General features: G+C 46.8%; 2 protein-coding genes across 2 annotated transcripts; both read right to left on the bottom strand.

Annotated features, from left to right (window-relative positions):
- Positions 1 to 300: 300 nt before the first annotated feature.
- LOC138789103 (E3 ubiquitin/ISG15 ligase TRIM25-like) lies at positions 301 to 2,214 on the bottom strand. Its single transcript, XM_069967695.1, has one exon. It carries the CDS (start codon positions 2,138 to 2,140, stop codon positions 566 to 568), a length of 1,575 nt encoding a protein of 524 aa, XP_069823796.1. The 5' UTR covers positions 2,141 to 2,214; the 3' UTR covers positions 301 to 565.
- A 9,104-nt stretch (positions 2,215 to 11,318) lies between these two features.
- LOC138789112 (E3 ubiquitin/ISG15 ligase TRIM25-like) lies at positions 11,319 to 13,300 on the bottom strand. The gene has a single exon (XM_069967707.1). It carries the CDS (start codon positions 13,295 to 13,297, stop codon positions 11,699 to 11,701), a length of 1,599 nt encoding a protein of 532 aa, XP_069823808.1. The 5' UTR covers positions 13,298 to 13,300; the 3' UTR covers positions 11,319 to 11,698.
- Between the last annotated feature and the right edge of the window lie 3,162 nt (positions 13,301 to 16,462).

Genomic DNA, 16,462 nt, shown 5'->3' with positions numbered 1-16,462 from the left:
GGTGTGAAACGTTTTTAAAGTATGACCAAGCCCGTTCCCCAATAAAAGTTTAAATGACCCCCATTCTCTTTTTAACCTGACCGCTTCTCTGCTGCCACCAATGTTTAAGATGTAGAATATTGTAAGATCACTGACACAATGAGACAGAACAGCGATAATATACAGGAAAATATCTTTATTATACATAGATTGTTATATCAGCTACTGAACACTAGGAATTACTGGTACAGATACAGTGACTTTACCAAAAAATTATAACCCAAAAAGACTTCTATTTCAATATTGGACTTTTTTTTTACATTTATGGTTTTAAATACATGCCAAATTACAATCTAAAAAATGCACAAACAAAACTAACACTTACAATGTACTTCAACTCTATACAACTTCTGCCATGACAGCAGGAGGAGAGAAACAATAATGTTATCAGGTGCAGCACAGAGAGAGCTCAGTTATAACCTGACCTGTCCTGTTATCCTATCCATCCACTAGATGGCGCTCTCTGTGATGTCACTGGTCACATTTCTTATGTAATTATAGGTTTTACCTAGCAGATGCTGCTCCTTCATTTAACTACTTTAATAAAACCCTTTGCTACACATAACACAGCATGAAGGGGCTCGGTGAAGGTGGTGGTGAAGGTGTGTAAGTGTTTGATGGGGTCACACAGCTCATAAAAGGACAGCTGCCCGGCCTCATAATCCAGATATATCCTGACTCTATCACTGGAGATATTGTCAGGTAACCAGATCACTTCCCGGTCATGTATCACTGAATACTCATTATACCTCCTTCTCATACACCAGGACTTGTTATTATTTCCAGTGAGTGACTGATCTCCCCTCCTGTCTATACTGGGATAACACATCCCCACCCTCCAATATACTGATCTACTGATCTCCACATCCCAGTAATGTCGCCCTGAGGAGAATCTCCTGCTGCTCATCACCTGAGTATAATACTGGAATCTCTCTGCTGTTTCTGGACGATTCTGCTTCTCTAGTGTCCTGGTTACAGTTTTCAGGTCGTCTGATATAAGGAGATTATTATGAGCTGTGTTCACGTCCAGTAATATGTATGCAGGAACCTCCCCATAGATCCTTATACCAGATATTATGTCACATAATGTGCGGAATGTGTCTGAGATCACAGCCACATCCAGATCATCTACATCATGGGGCTGTCTATCATGTCCCCCTGTGTCCTCATCACCTCCCCCCTCCTCAGGATCACACAAGTCACCTGTGTCTGGTTCCTGTAAGACAGTCAGTGGATCCGCCATGTTACACAGCTCCTCAATGTGTCTCATCTTCCTGGACAGCTCGTCCTTCTTTATTTCCAGCTGTCGGATCAGAGCAGACAGTGACAGTGACTCTTCCTTTTCCTGCCTGGAGATCTCGCTCAGGACCCTCTTCTCCAGGTCGTCCAGCCGTCTCCTGATGTCTGTAAACAGGGCAGTGACTCTCTCAGCTTCTCCAGCTGCTTTTTCTTGAGCTTTTCTTCTGTGCTCCTCCACACTCTGGACTCTTTCCTCAGTCTCCTCTCTCTTATTCATAAGTTTTTGGTGAATATTTCTCAGTTTCTTCTTCTTCATCTCAGAGGCCTCATCCAGCATCTCCACCCGATGTCCCTGATGTTCTCCGGCCAAACTGCAGGACACACAGATACAAGCAGAGTCCTCAGTGCAGTAATATTCCAGCATCTTCTTATGGACAGAACATTTCCTCTTCTCCAGGGAAGTGCTGGGCTCAGATAAGACGTGTTCTGGTGACTTGCTGTGAGCTCTCAGGTGTTTATCACACAGAGAAGCCTCACAGTGCAGACAGGATCTCACAGCAGGTACAGCAGAGTCCACACAGTAAGTGCAGCAGATCCCGGTGATCTCCGCTTGTTCTGGCTGAGTAACCAGGAAACGTTCTGCTACATTATGGAGATTTATGTTCCTTATTGGTGCAGGCCGCTGCTGAAACCTTTTTCTGCATTCAGGACAGGAATAAACTCCAGACCCGTCCTGTGTATCCAGCACACGACCAATACAGACCCGGCAGAAGTTGTGGCCACATCTCAGCATTACAGGGTCCTTAAATACAGATAAACAGATGGCGCAGCGCAGCTCGTCTCTCAGAATAGCAGACGCCATGGCTGACGGAAGAAGGAAAGGAAACTGATTGATCCTAAATACTCAGCAGAGTTGTGGGTTGTGGTCACACCCATTCAGTTAACCTCTTTAGGGTTTCCAGGATAAGGGTCCATTTACACAGAAAGATTATCTGCCAAAGATTTGAAGCCTAAGCCAGGAATGGATTTGAAAGAGGAGAAATCTCAGGTTTTCCTTTATGACCTGATCTCTGTTTATAGTCTGTTTCTAACTTTGGCTTCAAATCTTTGGCAGATAATCTTTCTGTGTAAATGGGCCCTTAAACTATTATTGCTTACCAGCTCTGTATGCTGAATAGTAGTAACACCTGAATAGAAGTTGTAGCTGCATTACCCTGTTAGGGTGTGTTCAGACTACGGATTGTCGTGGATAAATTCTGTGCAATTCCGTAGCTCGTAGCCGCTTACGGCTGCGCCTTTCTGCCGGCTCCATAGACACCATTCTATGGGCCGGCTGATTCTGCTACCCGCAGAAAGAATTGACGTGTCAATTCTTTCGGCGGAATACACCCGTGCATAGAATGGTGTCTATGGCATGGGCGGAGAGGCGCGCGGGCATGAGCGTGTACAGGCAACAGAATTCCGTTGTGTGAATTTATCTGTGAGAATTCCGTATTCTGAACGCACCCTAAGGGTGGGTTCAGACTACGGAATTCTCGTGGATAATGTCTGTGGAATCCCGCTGTCTGTCCGCGCTCACGGCCGCGCGCCTTTCCGCCGGCTCCATAGACACCATTCTATGGGCTGGCTGATTCCGCTATCCGCAGAAAGAATTGACATTTCACAAAAACTGCAGTGGCGGTTTTCCAAAAAAAAACTGCCATGTGTGATTGCAGCCTCATTCGCACATGTATCTTGAGAGTAGCAAGATGGCAGAAGTTCCTTTTTTTCAGGTATCACATGACATAGTTACCAGGCAAAAGAAGCAAACAAACGCCATACACATAAGCACTGGCATTTTTTAGATGAACAGAAGAAATTCCGCTGATGTCTATGGAAGAGAAACACCACAGTTTGCAGGAAAAAAAATGCCAGAGAGGAGAAAAAAACGCCACAAACAAAAACACCTAGTAAGGATGGCATTCCATAAACTTCCATTGACTAACAGCCAGGGATATAGCTAGGATTTATGAGGCCCCATAGCAGGAAACAGTATCGGGCCCCATGAATCCTGTAAAGCCCCCCCCCCCCACACACACACACACATGCAGTGTCCCAGTACAGAAGATTTCTCCATATCCATATATATCTGTGTATATCAGTATTTCACTGGTATCTGTGCTGGTGGTAATGACCACTGCAAACGGGTTGTATTATGTCACCCCCCAGTGTTCAAGTCTGGTATTCCTATGCATATTCATTTTGCCTGTATTCTATTGGTGTGATGATGCAACTGGCCAGTGTCATGTGACTTCCCCGGCTGTCATAGTAACCCCAATAGCCGTCGAGCTTTTGGCTGGGGTCAGTTAGTCACTTCCTCTCTACCTCAGTTGTCTTCTCTCCTTTCAAGAGAGAAGGTCTTGTCAGAGTGAGAGAAGGTCTTGTCAGAGTGGTCTTCTCTCTACCTTCAAGAGAGAAGGTCTTGTCAGAGTGGTCTTCTCTCTACCTTCAAGAGAGGAGGTCGTGTTGTTCTCTCCTTCACCTTCAGGAGAGAGAACGTTCTCCGCTGCTTCCAAACAAGGCCGCAACTCAGGGTGATCTGCTCCCCTGTTCCAGAGACAGATTCCGGTCCACTCCTGACCAGTCTCAAGTTCAAGATTCTTCAGTCATCCAAGATCTGGGTGCCATTCTCAAGTCACTACTTCTCTCATCATCATCAACAGCAAGTATTCTATTCAGTCTATTCCGCCCAGCATCATCCTCAGGGAACTACTACCCTCATTCTCCGTTAAGATTCCTCTCACTCCAAGTAATTCTGTCACACCACGGCCTATTGCAGCATCACCCCTCTGCTTAGTTATATTGAAGATTGCCTATTCCTGGTTGCATCCAGAGAGACTGCCCCCATATAGTTATAATATTCCCTGTGCCCACAAATACCTATAATGTCCATGCTGTGCCCCCATATAGTTATAATATTCCCTGTGCCCACAAATACCTATAATGTCCATGCTGTGCCCCCATATAGTTATAATATGCCCTGTGCCCACAAATACCTATAATGTCCATGCTGTGCCCCCATATAGTTATAATATGCCCTGTGCCCACATATACTTATATCCCCTCTGCCCCATACAGTTATAATAGCTCCTGTGCCCACATATACTTATATCCCCTCTGCCCCATACAGTTATAATAGCTCCTGTGCCCACATATACTTATATCCCCTCTGCCCCATACAGTTATAATAGCTCCTGTGCCCACATATACTTATATCCCCTCTGCCCCATACAGTTATAATAGCTCCTGTGCCCACATATACTTATATCCCCTCTGCCCCATATAGTTAAAATAGCTCGTAACGAGCGCACATAGTTACAGGCAGCAGCGGCACTGACAGGGCAGGAGCCATTGGCTCCCTCCCTGTCAGTTACTCTTGTGGCCGCAGGAAGTGTTTTCCCTGCGGTCACAAGAGGCTGCTCTGTGTCTCTGGTGCCGGCGCTCGAGGCGTCACTGGAGCGCCGGTGCCATGACAACGGGAGAGCGGCCTTATGTGACCGCAGGGGAAACACTTCCCGCGGCCACAAGAGGGAAGAGACGAGAAGAGGAGACGCCGGACCCAGGTGAGTTTTTTGTGTGTTATATATGTGTGTGTTATATTTTGTGTGTTATATATAGGGGGCCTATATAAAACGGGAGGAGCGCACAGGGGGGCTATATAAACGGGGGAGCGCACAGGGGGCTATATAAACGGGGGGAGCGCACAGGGGGCTATATAAACGGGGGGAGCGCACAGGGGGCTATATAAACGGGAGGAGCGCACAGGGGGGCTATATAAACGGGAGGAGCGCACAGGGGGGCTATATAAACGGGGGGAGCACACAGGGGGCTATATAAACGGGGGGAGCGCACAGGGGGGCTATATAAACGGGGGGAGCACACAGGGGGCTATATAAATGGGGGGAGCGCACAGGGGGGCTATATAAACGGGGGGAGCGCACAGGGGGGCTATATAAAGGGGGGGAGCGCACAGGGGGGCTATATAAACGGGGGAGCGCACAGGGGGGCTATATAAACAGGGGGAGCGCACAGGGGGGCTATATAAACGGGGGAGCGCACAGGGGGGCTATAAAATGGGGGGAGCGCACAGGGGGGCTATATAAATGGGGGGAGCGCACAGGGGGGCTATATACAAGTGGGGGAGCGCACAGGAGGGCTATATAAACGGGGGAGCGCACAGGGGGACTATATACACAGGAGAGCACACAGGGGGGCTCTATATAAGTGGGGGAGTGCAAGGGGGCTATATAAACGGGGGGAGCGCACAGGGGGGCTATATAAACGGGTGCACACAGGGGGCTATATACAAGTGGGGGAGTTCACAGGGGGGCTATATAAGGGGGAGCACACAGGGGGGCTATATACAAGTGGGGGAGCTCACAGGGAGGCTATATACAAGTGGGGGAGCACACAGGGGGTATATTAAACTGGGGGCAGCACACGGGGTATATACAACTGGGGGCAGCACACGGGGGGTATATACAACTGGGGGGAGCACACGGGGTATATACGACTGGGAGAAGCACACAGGGGGTCTATATAGTATACTGGGGGAGCACACAGGGGGGCTATGTATAACTGGGGGATCACACAGGTCTATATATAACTGCGGGAGCACACAGAGGGGGTCTATATACCACTGGGGACAGCACACAAGAGGTATATACTACTGGGGGCAGCACACAAGTGGTATTTACTACTGTCGGCAGCGCACAAGGGGTCTATATAACTGGGGGCAGCACACAGCGGTCTTAATTACATTGGGACTGCACAGAAGTGCCTATATGCCTCACTACTATACTGGGGCACAGAACATGCCTAATTATTAAGTGGGGGCACAGGGACACCTTTAATCTGTGGGGGCACAGAGGGGCGTAACTACTATATAGACGTAGAGGGGACCTAACTACTGGATGTGTTGGAGCCTAAAATATTTCTCTGACAGATTCTGGAGGGAAGATTACCAGCCGGGAGAAGACTTCAAGGTGGCCCAGGCTGGATGGAGAGAGAAAGAAAAAAAAGTAAAAGACGCTGATCAGAGAAGACGCCTCCTGTAAGTCACTGGATGTAACTGCACTCTGTTAAAGGGTCTGTAGTGATAGGGGTCATGGTGTGGCAGTATTATGTTATGGCATCATTGGTAATATCTTCCTGTTTTGTTCAGAGCAGTTTTGAGGTGATATGTAATCTCTGTATGGTGGTAGGAGGGTTATAAGAGGACTACTGGGGGGGGGGGGGGCATGGGGGGGCCCCAGACATGACTTTGCTTGGGGCCCCAGAAATGCCAAGACCGCCCTTGGTTGTGCCCCATACAGTTATAATATCCCCTGTGCCCACATATACTTATAATACCTCCTGTGCCCACACGTAGTTATAATACCTCCTGTGCCCACATGTAGTTATAATACCTTCTGTGCCCACATAATATAGTTATAATATCCCCTTATCTCTGTGACAACCCGAATTATAAACTATACCATTATCTGTGTTTACTTAGTTAAACAGCATATCCTGACTATAGCCTCTCACATTGTATGGAGCTGTATGACTGTATTATATGAGTACACTGCTTTTGGGCTAGTAGGGGAAGGTTCACATATGTCACAGAATCCATCTAAGTAACTGGCCACAAATATGTAGCACACAGGGTTTTTGTTGTTGTTGTTATAATCCAGTGAAATGGTGAAAGCCGGACAGAAACTCAATGGAGTCCATTAGGCTACAAACACACTTGCCAGATCTCGCTGCGGATCCCGGCCCTGTGCACTCAATGGCGGACAAACTTGCAGCAGGGATATACATCCCTGCTGCAAGTTTGTCCGCAGCCCGCCCTGTTAACCCCCCCAGTTGCCGGAGACTATACATCACCTGGTCCCTGCTCCGGCTTGCTTCAGGGGGTTTTCGGCACGTCCCGCTCGTCCAATCAGTGCGCTGCCCCGCCGCAGCTCACTGATTGGCTGAGCGGGATGTGAAGACACCGGGAGCCCCGAAGCAAGCCGGAACGGGGACCCGGTGATGTATAGTCTCCGGCGGCCTGGGGGTTAACGGGGCAGGCTGCGAGTTAACGGGGTACATCCCTGCTGCAAGTTTGTCTGCCATTGAGTGCACAGGGCCGGGATCCACTGCGAATTCTTGCTGCGGATCCGGCAAGTGTGTTTGTAGCCTTAAAGTCAAATTGGCCTCCATTGGTGGTTGGTGTGCGTCATGCAGCAGGCTGCCCTGCCTTTTTTTTTTCTTTGCTGCTGAATGGAATCTACGATGGAGGAGCCAACCAGAGTCTATGACACAAAGGTGACCCTAGCCTTAGTGGGGTGGCTTACCTATTGTAATGTACCATAGAAAAAAAATATATATTTTTTTTTATCATAGTGCATCCTGGTGCCATCTCTTCTACAAGAAAGTGACCCACACACATCTGGCCGTCCACATGATGGAGAACGTAATCAATCAGACCAGCTATCAGGGGGAGCTAACCCTTACTGACTACAACGTAACAGTGTGTGAACATAGCCTAAAGCTGTAACAATGTAATGAGCTCCTCATTGTGTAGAATCCATCACAGAGCAATAACAGCTATCACTAAATATCATTACAGATAACTAGGGTGTCATTCTATAATACCGCCACAGGAGGCATCATAGTCCACCAACAGGTCTCCACATTCTTACCTGACCAGCGCTTGTCCTCCATGGGCGCTCAAGGTCCTGTGCCTAGGGGGGCAGCACTTAAATGAATTAGGCTATATATTTATTAAGTAACACGACAATAGTCATTGAAACGAAAATTATTTATTCGAAACTAAATAACAAAGGAAACAGGTAGCTAAGCTAATCATTTTTAACAAGTGCAATTAATAAATCATCAAGTTAATTGATCTTTTTTTTTGTGTTACATTGGACTGTTGGCAGGAACACTTCTGAAATCCTTGCCCTCCAGATAAGGAGAATTTTCCTGCAATTTCACGCAGACTTAGGTCGGTCTGGGGAGCTGTTTTGGTCAGGCACAATTAGGTCAGTCGGGGAACTGTTTCGGTCAGGCAGACTTAGGTCCGTCTGGGGAGCTGTTTCGGTCAGGCAGACTTAGGTCGGTCTGGGGAGCTGTTTCGGTCAGGCAGAATTAGGTCAGTCTGGGGAACTGTTTTGGTCAGGCACAATTAGGTCAGTCGGGGAACTGTTTCGGTCAGGCAGACTTAGGTCGGTCTGGGGAGCTGTTTCGGTCAGGCAGACTTAGGTCGGTCTGGGGAGCTGTTTCGGTCAGGCAGACTTAGGTCGGTCTGGGGAGCTGTTTCGGTCAGGCAGACCTAGGTCGGTCTGGGGAGCTGTTTTGGTCAGGCAGACTTAGGTCGGTCTGGGGAGCTGTTTCGGTCAGGCAGACTTAGGTCGGTCTGGGGAGCTGTTTCGGTCAGGCAGAATTAGGTCAGTCTGGGGAACTGTTTTGGTCAGGCACAATTAGGTCAGTCGGGGAACTGTTTCGGTCAGGCAGACTTAGGTCGGTCTGGGGAGCTGTTTCGGTCAGGCAGACTTAGGTCCGTCTGGGGAGCTGTTTCGGTCAGGCAGACTTAGGTCGGTTTGGGGAGCTGTTACGGTAAATGTTGTAGTGGCTACTTTTATAATTCCCACTGAGGTACCGATTTTGTATGAATTATTTTTTACATCTATTACGGTCTCTACAACGGTCCTTCCATCTAATGGGCCTCTGTCAACCTTGGGTACGTACACCAGACCTGTGGAAGCCAGCGACACATCCTTAAATTTCTTCAGAGAAACTTCTTTCATTTTTTCAGTGGATCTTTTCAGGCGTTTTGCGGCCTCTTCCCTTCCATCTTTAATGCTCTCTGCCTTTTGGCATAAATAGCACAGAACCTATTGTCGTGTTACTTAATAAATATAGAGCCGGGTGACTCCTGACTCGTTCATTCCATCATTTCCCTGAAAGGGGTGAGGGATTTGATCAAATCCCTGAATTTCTTCAGGGAAATGATTGAAAGGCTTGGCCATTCCATCATTTCCCGGGATTTGATCAAATCCCTGAATTCTATCATTTCACTGCAACGTGTATATATATATATATATATATATATATATCCTCTTGATGTAAATGCTGCTGCCATGCGCTGAGCTGTGATTTTCCTGCAGATTTGCAGCTGCTCCTTATGTTGTAGATTTGTCACTGATGTCAATGCTATCTGTATATAGTGATGAGATCTAGGGTGAATCTGCAACAGTATCCACACGTAACTCCTGAGATTGTTCCTGCTTATTTGTGACAAATCTGCATGAAAAAATAATTTTGATGGAGGGAACAAGTGCCTCGGGCAGCACCAGCTGACAATACAGCGCTGCCTCCCAGCCATTATTTGAATTGTCGTGGCCAGTGCTTGGGGTGGAGGGGCCAATATTCAGACTGTATGGTGTGTGCTGTTCTTCCCATATATATATATATAAATTTTTTTTTCTGCTGTTCATATTGTTCTGTGACTTTTACATTCATTTATCCGGAACATCGGTGTCAGGAGCCGGCCATCAAGCTTAGCTCCCGTTACTGCCAGATTGTGCAGCCGGCCTCCTGCACCGCCGCTGGCGCCTTGGCAACCAGACCGGCCTGCAAGGATGTACAGGCACGTCCTAGGTCGTCTAGGGGTTAATGACCGCTGATACGCCTTTGTACGGTGGCCTGGTCATCATTGCGTATAGTGCGGGCTCAGGAGCTTAGCGATACAGTTAATTAAAATGAAGGTATATATTTGTGACAAATCTGCACCAGCTGACGATACAGCCCTGCCTTCCAGCCATTATTCACTTGCCAGCGCTCAGGGTGGAGGTGCCAGTATAGTAATCTGATCTCTGAGGTCAGGTGCTCTGTAGCCACCTCTGTGTTCTGCAGTTTAAAGCTCTGTAGATAGGTGGCGCTGGTGTGCTGTACTACAGTTTTCTAATGTTAGGGTGCGTTAAGACTACGGAACTTGCGCGGATAAATTCCAGCGGATTGCGTTGCTTGTACGCGCTCACGGCCATGCGCCTCTCCGGATTCCACATTGCGCCGAAAGAATTGACAGTGAGTTCTTTCGGCAGATAGCGGAATCAGCCGGCCCATAGAATGGTGTCTATGAAGGCAGTGGAAAGGTGCGCGGCCGTAAGCGAATTTCGTAGTGAGAACCCGCCCTAAGATCTCCCCGGAGATCTGCCCAGCAGCAGCATGCTGTCACCAGGAAAGGGGTGAGGACATTGGAATCACATACCATAGATAGGTCACTTATAGGCCAAGATTCAGACAACGCGGCTGGTTTATTCCAAACACAGCATCACTCTTGTCCTCAGTTTGTGTGTGATATTGCAGCTGAATTCCATTGGGTTGAATGGAGCCATGCTGTAATACCACACACAACCTGGGGACAGGTGTGGCGCTGTGTTTGAAAGAAAGCAGTCCTATTTTTTAATCCTGAATAAGATCTTTAAAGGGGTATTGTAATAAAATTACAATATTACTTTGTAGTATGAATATAATTTTTTTTAAATTAGGCTGGGTTCACACTACGTTTTTACAATCCGTTTTTTGCAAAAAAAAAAAAAAAAGATGAAAAACATGAAAAAAACAGATGCATTTGTGTGCATCCGTTTTGATCTGTTTTTCCATTGACTTCCATTATAAACAAAACGGATCTGTTTTTTTTAACGTACACAAAAGTAGTCGACCTCATTTTTGTGTCCATTAAAAAAAAGGATCTACTTTCATCCGTTTTTTTTTTTTTTTTTTTTTTTTTTTATAATGGAAGTCAATGAAAAAAAAACAGATCAAAACGGATGCACACAAATGCATCAGTTTTTTCATCCGTTATTTTGCAAAACGGATTGCAAAGACATAGTGTGAACCCAGCCTAAACAAATTATTTTATCTTGTGTGGCAACAGTAAGGGATTGACACAGGCTTCTCTGCTGCCACCAATGTTTCAGATGTTGAAGAATGTACAATCACTGCCACAATGAGACAGAATAACACTAATATACAGGAAAATATCTTTATTATACATAGATTGTTATATCAGCTACCGAACACCAGAAAAATACTGGGCCCCATAAAGATACAGTGACTTGTCCCCTCTTTATCAAAATACATAACCCCAAAAGACTTCTATTTTAATATTTGACATTTTTTTTTACATTTACAGCCTAAAATACATGTCACATTCGAAGCTAAAATATGTTAAGAGTGACACTTACAATGTACCTCAACTCTATACAACTTCTGCCATGTTAGTGGAGAGAAACAATAATGTCATCAGGTGCAGCACAGAGAGAGCTCAGCAATAACCTGCTTGTCCTGTTATCCTATCCATCCACTAGATGGCGCTCTCTATAGTTTCATTGGTCTTTGGTCACATGTATTATGTTAATATAGTTTTTTTTCTAGCAGATGCTGCTCCCCTCAATATCTTTATAGAACCCCCTGCTACACATAACGCAGCATGAAGGGGATCGGTGAAGGTGGCGGTGAAGGTGTGTAAGTGTCTGATGGGGTCACACAGCTCATAAAAGGACAGCTGCCCGACCTTATAATCCAGACAGATCCTGAATCTATCACTGGAGATATTGTCAGGTAACCGGATCACTTTCCTGTCATGTATCACTTTATACTGATTATCATACCTCTCCATACACCAGGACTTGTTATTATATCCAATGACTGACTGATCTCCCCTCCTGTCTATACTGGGATAACACATCCCCACCCTCCACCTCCCTGATCTACTGATCTTCACATCCCAGTAATGTCGCCCTGAGGAGAATCTCCTGCTGCTCATCACCTGAGGACAATAATAATCCTGGAATCTTTCTGCTGTTTCTGGACGATTCTGTTTCTCTCGTGTCCCGGTTGCAGTTTTCAGGTCGTCTGATATAAGGAGATAATTATTAGCTGTGTTCACATCCAGTAATATGTCTGCAGCATCCTCCCCATAGATCCCAATCCTTATACCTGATATTATGTCACATAATGTGCAGAATGTGTCTGAGATCACAGCCACATCCAGATCATCTACACCATGGAGCTGTCTATCATGTCCCCCTGTGTCCTCATCACCTCCCCCCTCCTCAGGATCACACAAGTCACCTGTGTCTGGTTCCTGTAAGACAGTCAGTGGATCCGCCATGTTACACAGCTCCTCAATGTGTCTCATCTTCCTGGACAGCTCATCCTTCTTTATTTCCAGCTGCTGGATCAGAGCAGACAGTGACAGTGACTCTTCCTTTTCCTGCCTGGAGATCTCGCTCAGGACCCTCTTCTCCAGGTCGTCCAGCCGTCTCCTGATGTCTGTAAACAGGGCAGTGACTCTCTCTGCTTCTCCAGCTGCTTTTTCTTGAGCTTTTCTCCTGCGCTCCTCCACACTCTGGACTCTTTCCTCAGTCTCCTCTTTCTTTGTCATCAGTTTCTGGAGAACATTTCTCAGTTTTTCCTTCTTGTCTTTAGAGGCCTCATCTAGTGACTTTATGTCATGTCCATTGTGTTCTCCAATCAGATAACAGGACACACAGATACAAGCAGCGTCCTCAGTGCAGTAATATTCCAGGACCTTCTTATGGACAGAACATTTCCTCTTCTCCAGGGAAGTGCTGGGCTCAGATAAGACGTGTTCTGGTGACTTGCTGTGAACTCTCAGGTGTTTATCACACAGAGAAGCCTCACAGAGCAGACAGGATCTCACAGCAGGTACAGCAGAGTCCACACAGTAAGTGCAGCAAATCCCGGTGATCTCCGCTTGTTCTGGCTGAGTAACCAGGAAACGTTCTGCTACATTATGGAGATATAAGTTCCTCATCAGTGCAGGCCGCTCCTGATACTCTTCTCTGCATTCAGGACAGGAATAAACTCCAGCCCCGTCCTGTGTATCCAGCACACGACCAATACATCTCAGCATTACAGGATCCTTAAATACAGATAAACAGATGGAGCAGAGCAGCTCATCTCTCAGAATAGCAGACGCCATGGCTGACAGAGGAAGGAAGAAACAAAAGTAAATGTGTCTGACACGGAAATACCAGCAGAGTTGTGGTCACACCCATTCTGTTAACCTATTGAGGTTTTCCAGGATAAAACTATTGCTGATTGACTCTGTATACTTGACCTGGGTAAGGCCGATTTCGGGGTAAGGAGTTGACCCATCACATCTAGTAAAAACCCTTACCTTAATACTCCCCTTTTCCCAATAAGGACACAACACTGAGTGACATTTGGAAATACTGGCCACAGCAGCCTTTTATTAAACAGTAAACATAAAAGAAACACTCTGTAAACATTGTCACCATAACAACTTTAAATTACATTCGTAACCTTTTGTAAACATTTAACTATACCAATAACCATAATTCCCAGGGGAGGTGACAGATGGCCCAAAAGAGCAGTACCAATTTAGACTCTAATCCCCAGTCGCACCGCGCCGGCTCGGGGCTGACAAATGCCATGTACTGCTTTTTTCTTTTCCCCCTGGTTCCTATGGAACCTCAGAATAACCAGTCAAACAGGGGTTCCCCATTACTTTAAATGGGCCCCCGAACCACCTCACTCAGGGCCATTGGTGACCACCCCTCCGCCACCGCGAGCAAGCCCGACTCCTTGGGCTTGGGAGTCCCTCCAAACCCTCAATGCAGTCTCGATGCCATCCTGTAGATTAGATGCCCAAAGGTCGTTTTCGGGGAATGGAGGCGGAGCCACATAGCGGCGTGAGCTAGCTGCTAGCTCCTACACCACGCCGATCCATGGCTTCCCGGGAGGTACTAACTAGCTAAGGCCGAGCCGATGTGACTCACCATGGGCCGCGATTTGATCTGTTTCCTGCTGAGTTGTCGTCAGGATGGCTGCCTGTGTGTGGCGGGGACCTGGTGAGGACGGTGGAGCCTCCGGTGGGAGACCGCGGCATGGAGGCGGAGGGAGACGGCGTAGCGGACACAGGCAGGCAAGGAGCCGAGGAATGAGGATGGTGACGGGAAGTGGTGATTCGGGAGGTCCCCGGAGCTCCACGGACGGAGCTCCACGGACGGCGCGGCTTTTGGAGATTACTCCGCGGCACTGACGACAAAAGGCCCTCCTCCTCTTGCATAAGTGTAGTGGCCTGCTGAGACGCCACAGATGAACAGCGCGCGCTTACAACCCACATGTTTTTCAACTCAATAAGCTCCTGACTTACGGGGGGGCATATGAATGGGCGAACGGAATTTCGAGGTTCCCTGAACATCGCTCCGACACTGCTGCACTAACACCGGTAGAGGATATCAGCCACCAGAGAAATCACTTAAGAAAGAGTAAGACCACCACAGAGTTAACATGGGCCCTAAAGCTCAACAACGGAGGTCTGGAGGGAACTCAGACCATAACCAACCACAAAAAATTAAGTACTTAAATTCACCATTGCCTAATGCTAAAAATCGTACAAATAGGAGCCCGGTTGCAGGACTTGGTAAAGAGCAACATAAGGGGGCCAGATATGTAACCCAGGAGCAAGATGATTGTGTAATTGAGGAGGAGGGTGAAGAAGAGGGTCCATCTAAGCTGGTCTTGGACCAAATTCTGTTGGAGGTTAAAAAATGTAACGCCGGGCTCCTTGAGGTTAAAACACAAGTGGGGGGGCTGGCAACAGATATGTCACTTATCCGGGAGGATCTCAATAAGATACGGAGCAGGATTAAGGAGATTGAAACGAGAGTTCCTCAAATACAATCTTATATTAAGGAGTCCACAGGCACAACTGAGCTGCTCCAAAAGCAGATAGTGGAGCTGCAGAACAGAATGACGGACTTTGAGGACCGTTCACGAAGGTCCAACATTAGAGTAGTTGGCCTCCCCAAAGGGTTCGGAAGGGGATAATCCTTCAAAGTTTTCCTCTGAGTGGCTTAGGGAGGTGGTGGGAGTAGAAAATCTTTCCCCTTTGTTTGATGTGGAACGTGCCCATCGGGTACCGTTTAAAAAGCCACAACCTGGTGCCCCGCCTAGAACATTCTTACTGAAGACTACACTCTCAAGGGACCGGGATGTAATTTTAGCTAAGGCAAGGGAAAAAAAGGATTTAAAATATAATGGAGAAAGAGTAGCCCTTTTTCCGGATTATTCTAAAACCACTAAGAGGAAAAGAGAGAGTCGTTCAGAGAGGTCAAAAAACGAATGTATAACTTGAATATTTCTTTTTCTTTGCTGTTTCCCTCTAAGATGAGAGTGATGTATGATAATATAGTTTGGTTTTTTAATTCTGCACAAGAAGTAACGGTCTGGTTGGACAATAAGGGAATGTAATGTTAAAATAAATTAGGTAACCATTATACAAGTTGACAGTAAGTACACCGATCGCGGCTAATCTTGCTGCCACCCATGTATAGGGTTGGACGTGCTTATTCGCAATCGGTTTCGAATGTGGTGGCCTTTCGGGAAGGAAGACATGGGGGGGGGGTGGATGGGAGTTTGTGGGAAGGAAGAGTCTGGAGCAGGGAAGGTTAACCCTTTTTCAGACAAATGATGGGGATAAGGGGAGGGGGGGTTTGGGGAGGGGGGAAGGGGTCAAGTGGACTGACTTTAGGTGTTTTTTTTGTTTTTGTTTTTTTTCTCTTTAAAATATGACAAAACTTTCTAGTTTGGAATGTGAGAGGAACTGGAGACAGAGCGAAGCGGAAAGCAATTTTTGATTTAGTTACTCGCCATCTCCCTGCTATAGTATGTATTTTGGAAACTCATACAACTTTAGAAACTTACGGACGCTTAAGTAGATCTTGGGTAATACAAGAATTTCATGTTGGTAACTCAGTATACAGTGGAGGGGTATCGATCTTAATTCATCGCCAGATTAAGTTCATCCTGAAAAGTAAGAGATTGGATCAAAGGGGTAGATTCATATTCTTGTACTGCAATATTTGTGAAGAAGATATTGTTTTGGCAGTGGTATATGTGCCTCCACCCTTCACATTAGATGTTCTGGTTGAATTAGTGGACTTTGTAAAAGACAAACAAGGAGTCCAGATTATGGTAATGGGTGATTTTAATACAACTATGGATGCTGAACAGGATAGAGCTGGTTGTGTTGGAAGAGCCTCCTCCCAACCCTCCTCCCTAGCGAGTTTTGCTTGGGAGTTGGGTTGGGAGGATGTCTGGCGGTCACTATACGGGTCGA

Source organism: Dendropsophus ebraccatus, chromosome 1, assembly GCF_027789765.1.
Source record: "Dendropsophus ebraccatus isolate aDenEbr1 chromosome 1, aDenEbr1.pat, whole genome shotgun sequence".
Classification (NCBI taxonomy): Eukaryota; Metazoa; Chordata; class Amphibia; order Anura; family Hylidae; genus Dendropsophus; species Dendropsophus ebraccatus.
Note: the sequence above shows the minus strand (reverse complement) of the source record. Positions and strands in the feature narration are given on the sequence as shown.

Excerpts from the sequence above, each read along its gene's own strand:
- LOC138789103 (XM_069967695.1), bottom strand. The coding sequence starts at position 2,140 with ATGGCGTCTGCTATTCTGAGAGACGAGCTGCGCTGCGCCATCTGTTTA.
- LOC138789112 (XM_069967707.1), bottom strand. The coding sequence starts at position 13,297 with ATGGCGTCTGCTATTCTGAGAGATGAGCTGCTCTGCTCCATCTGTTTA.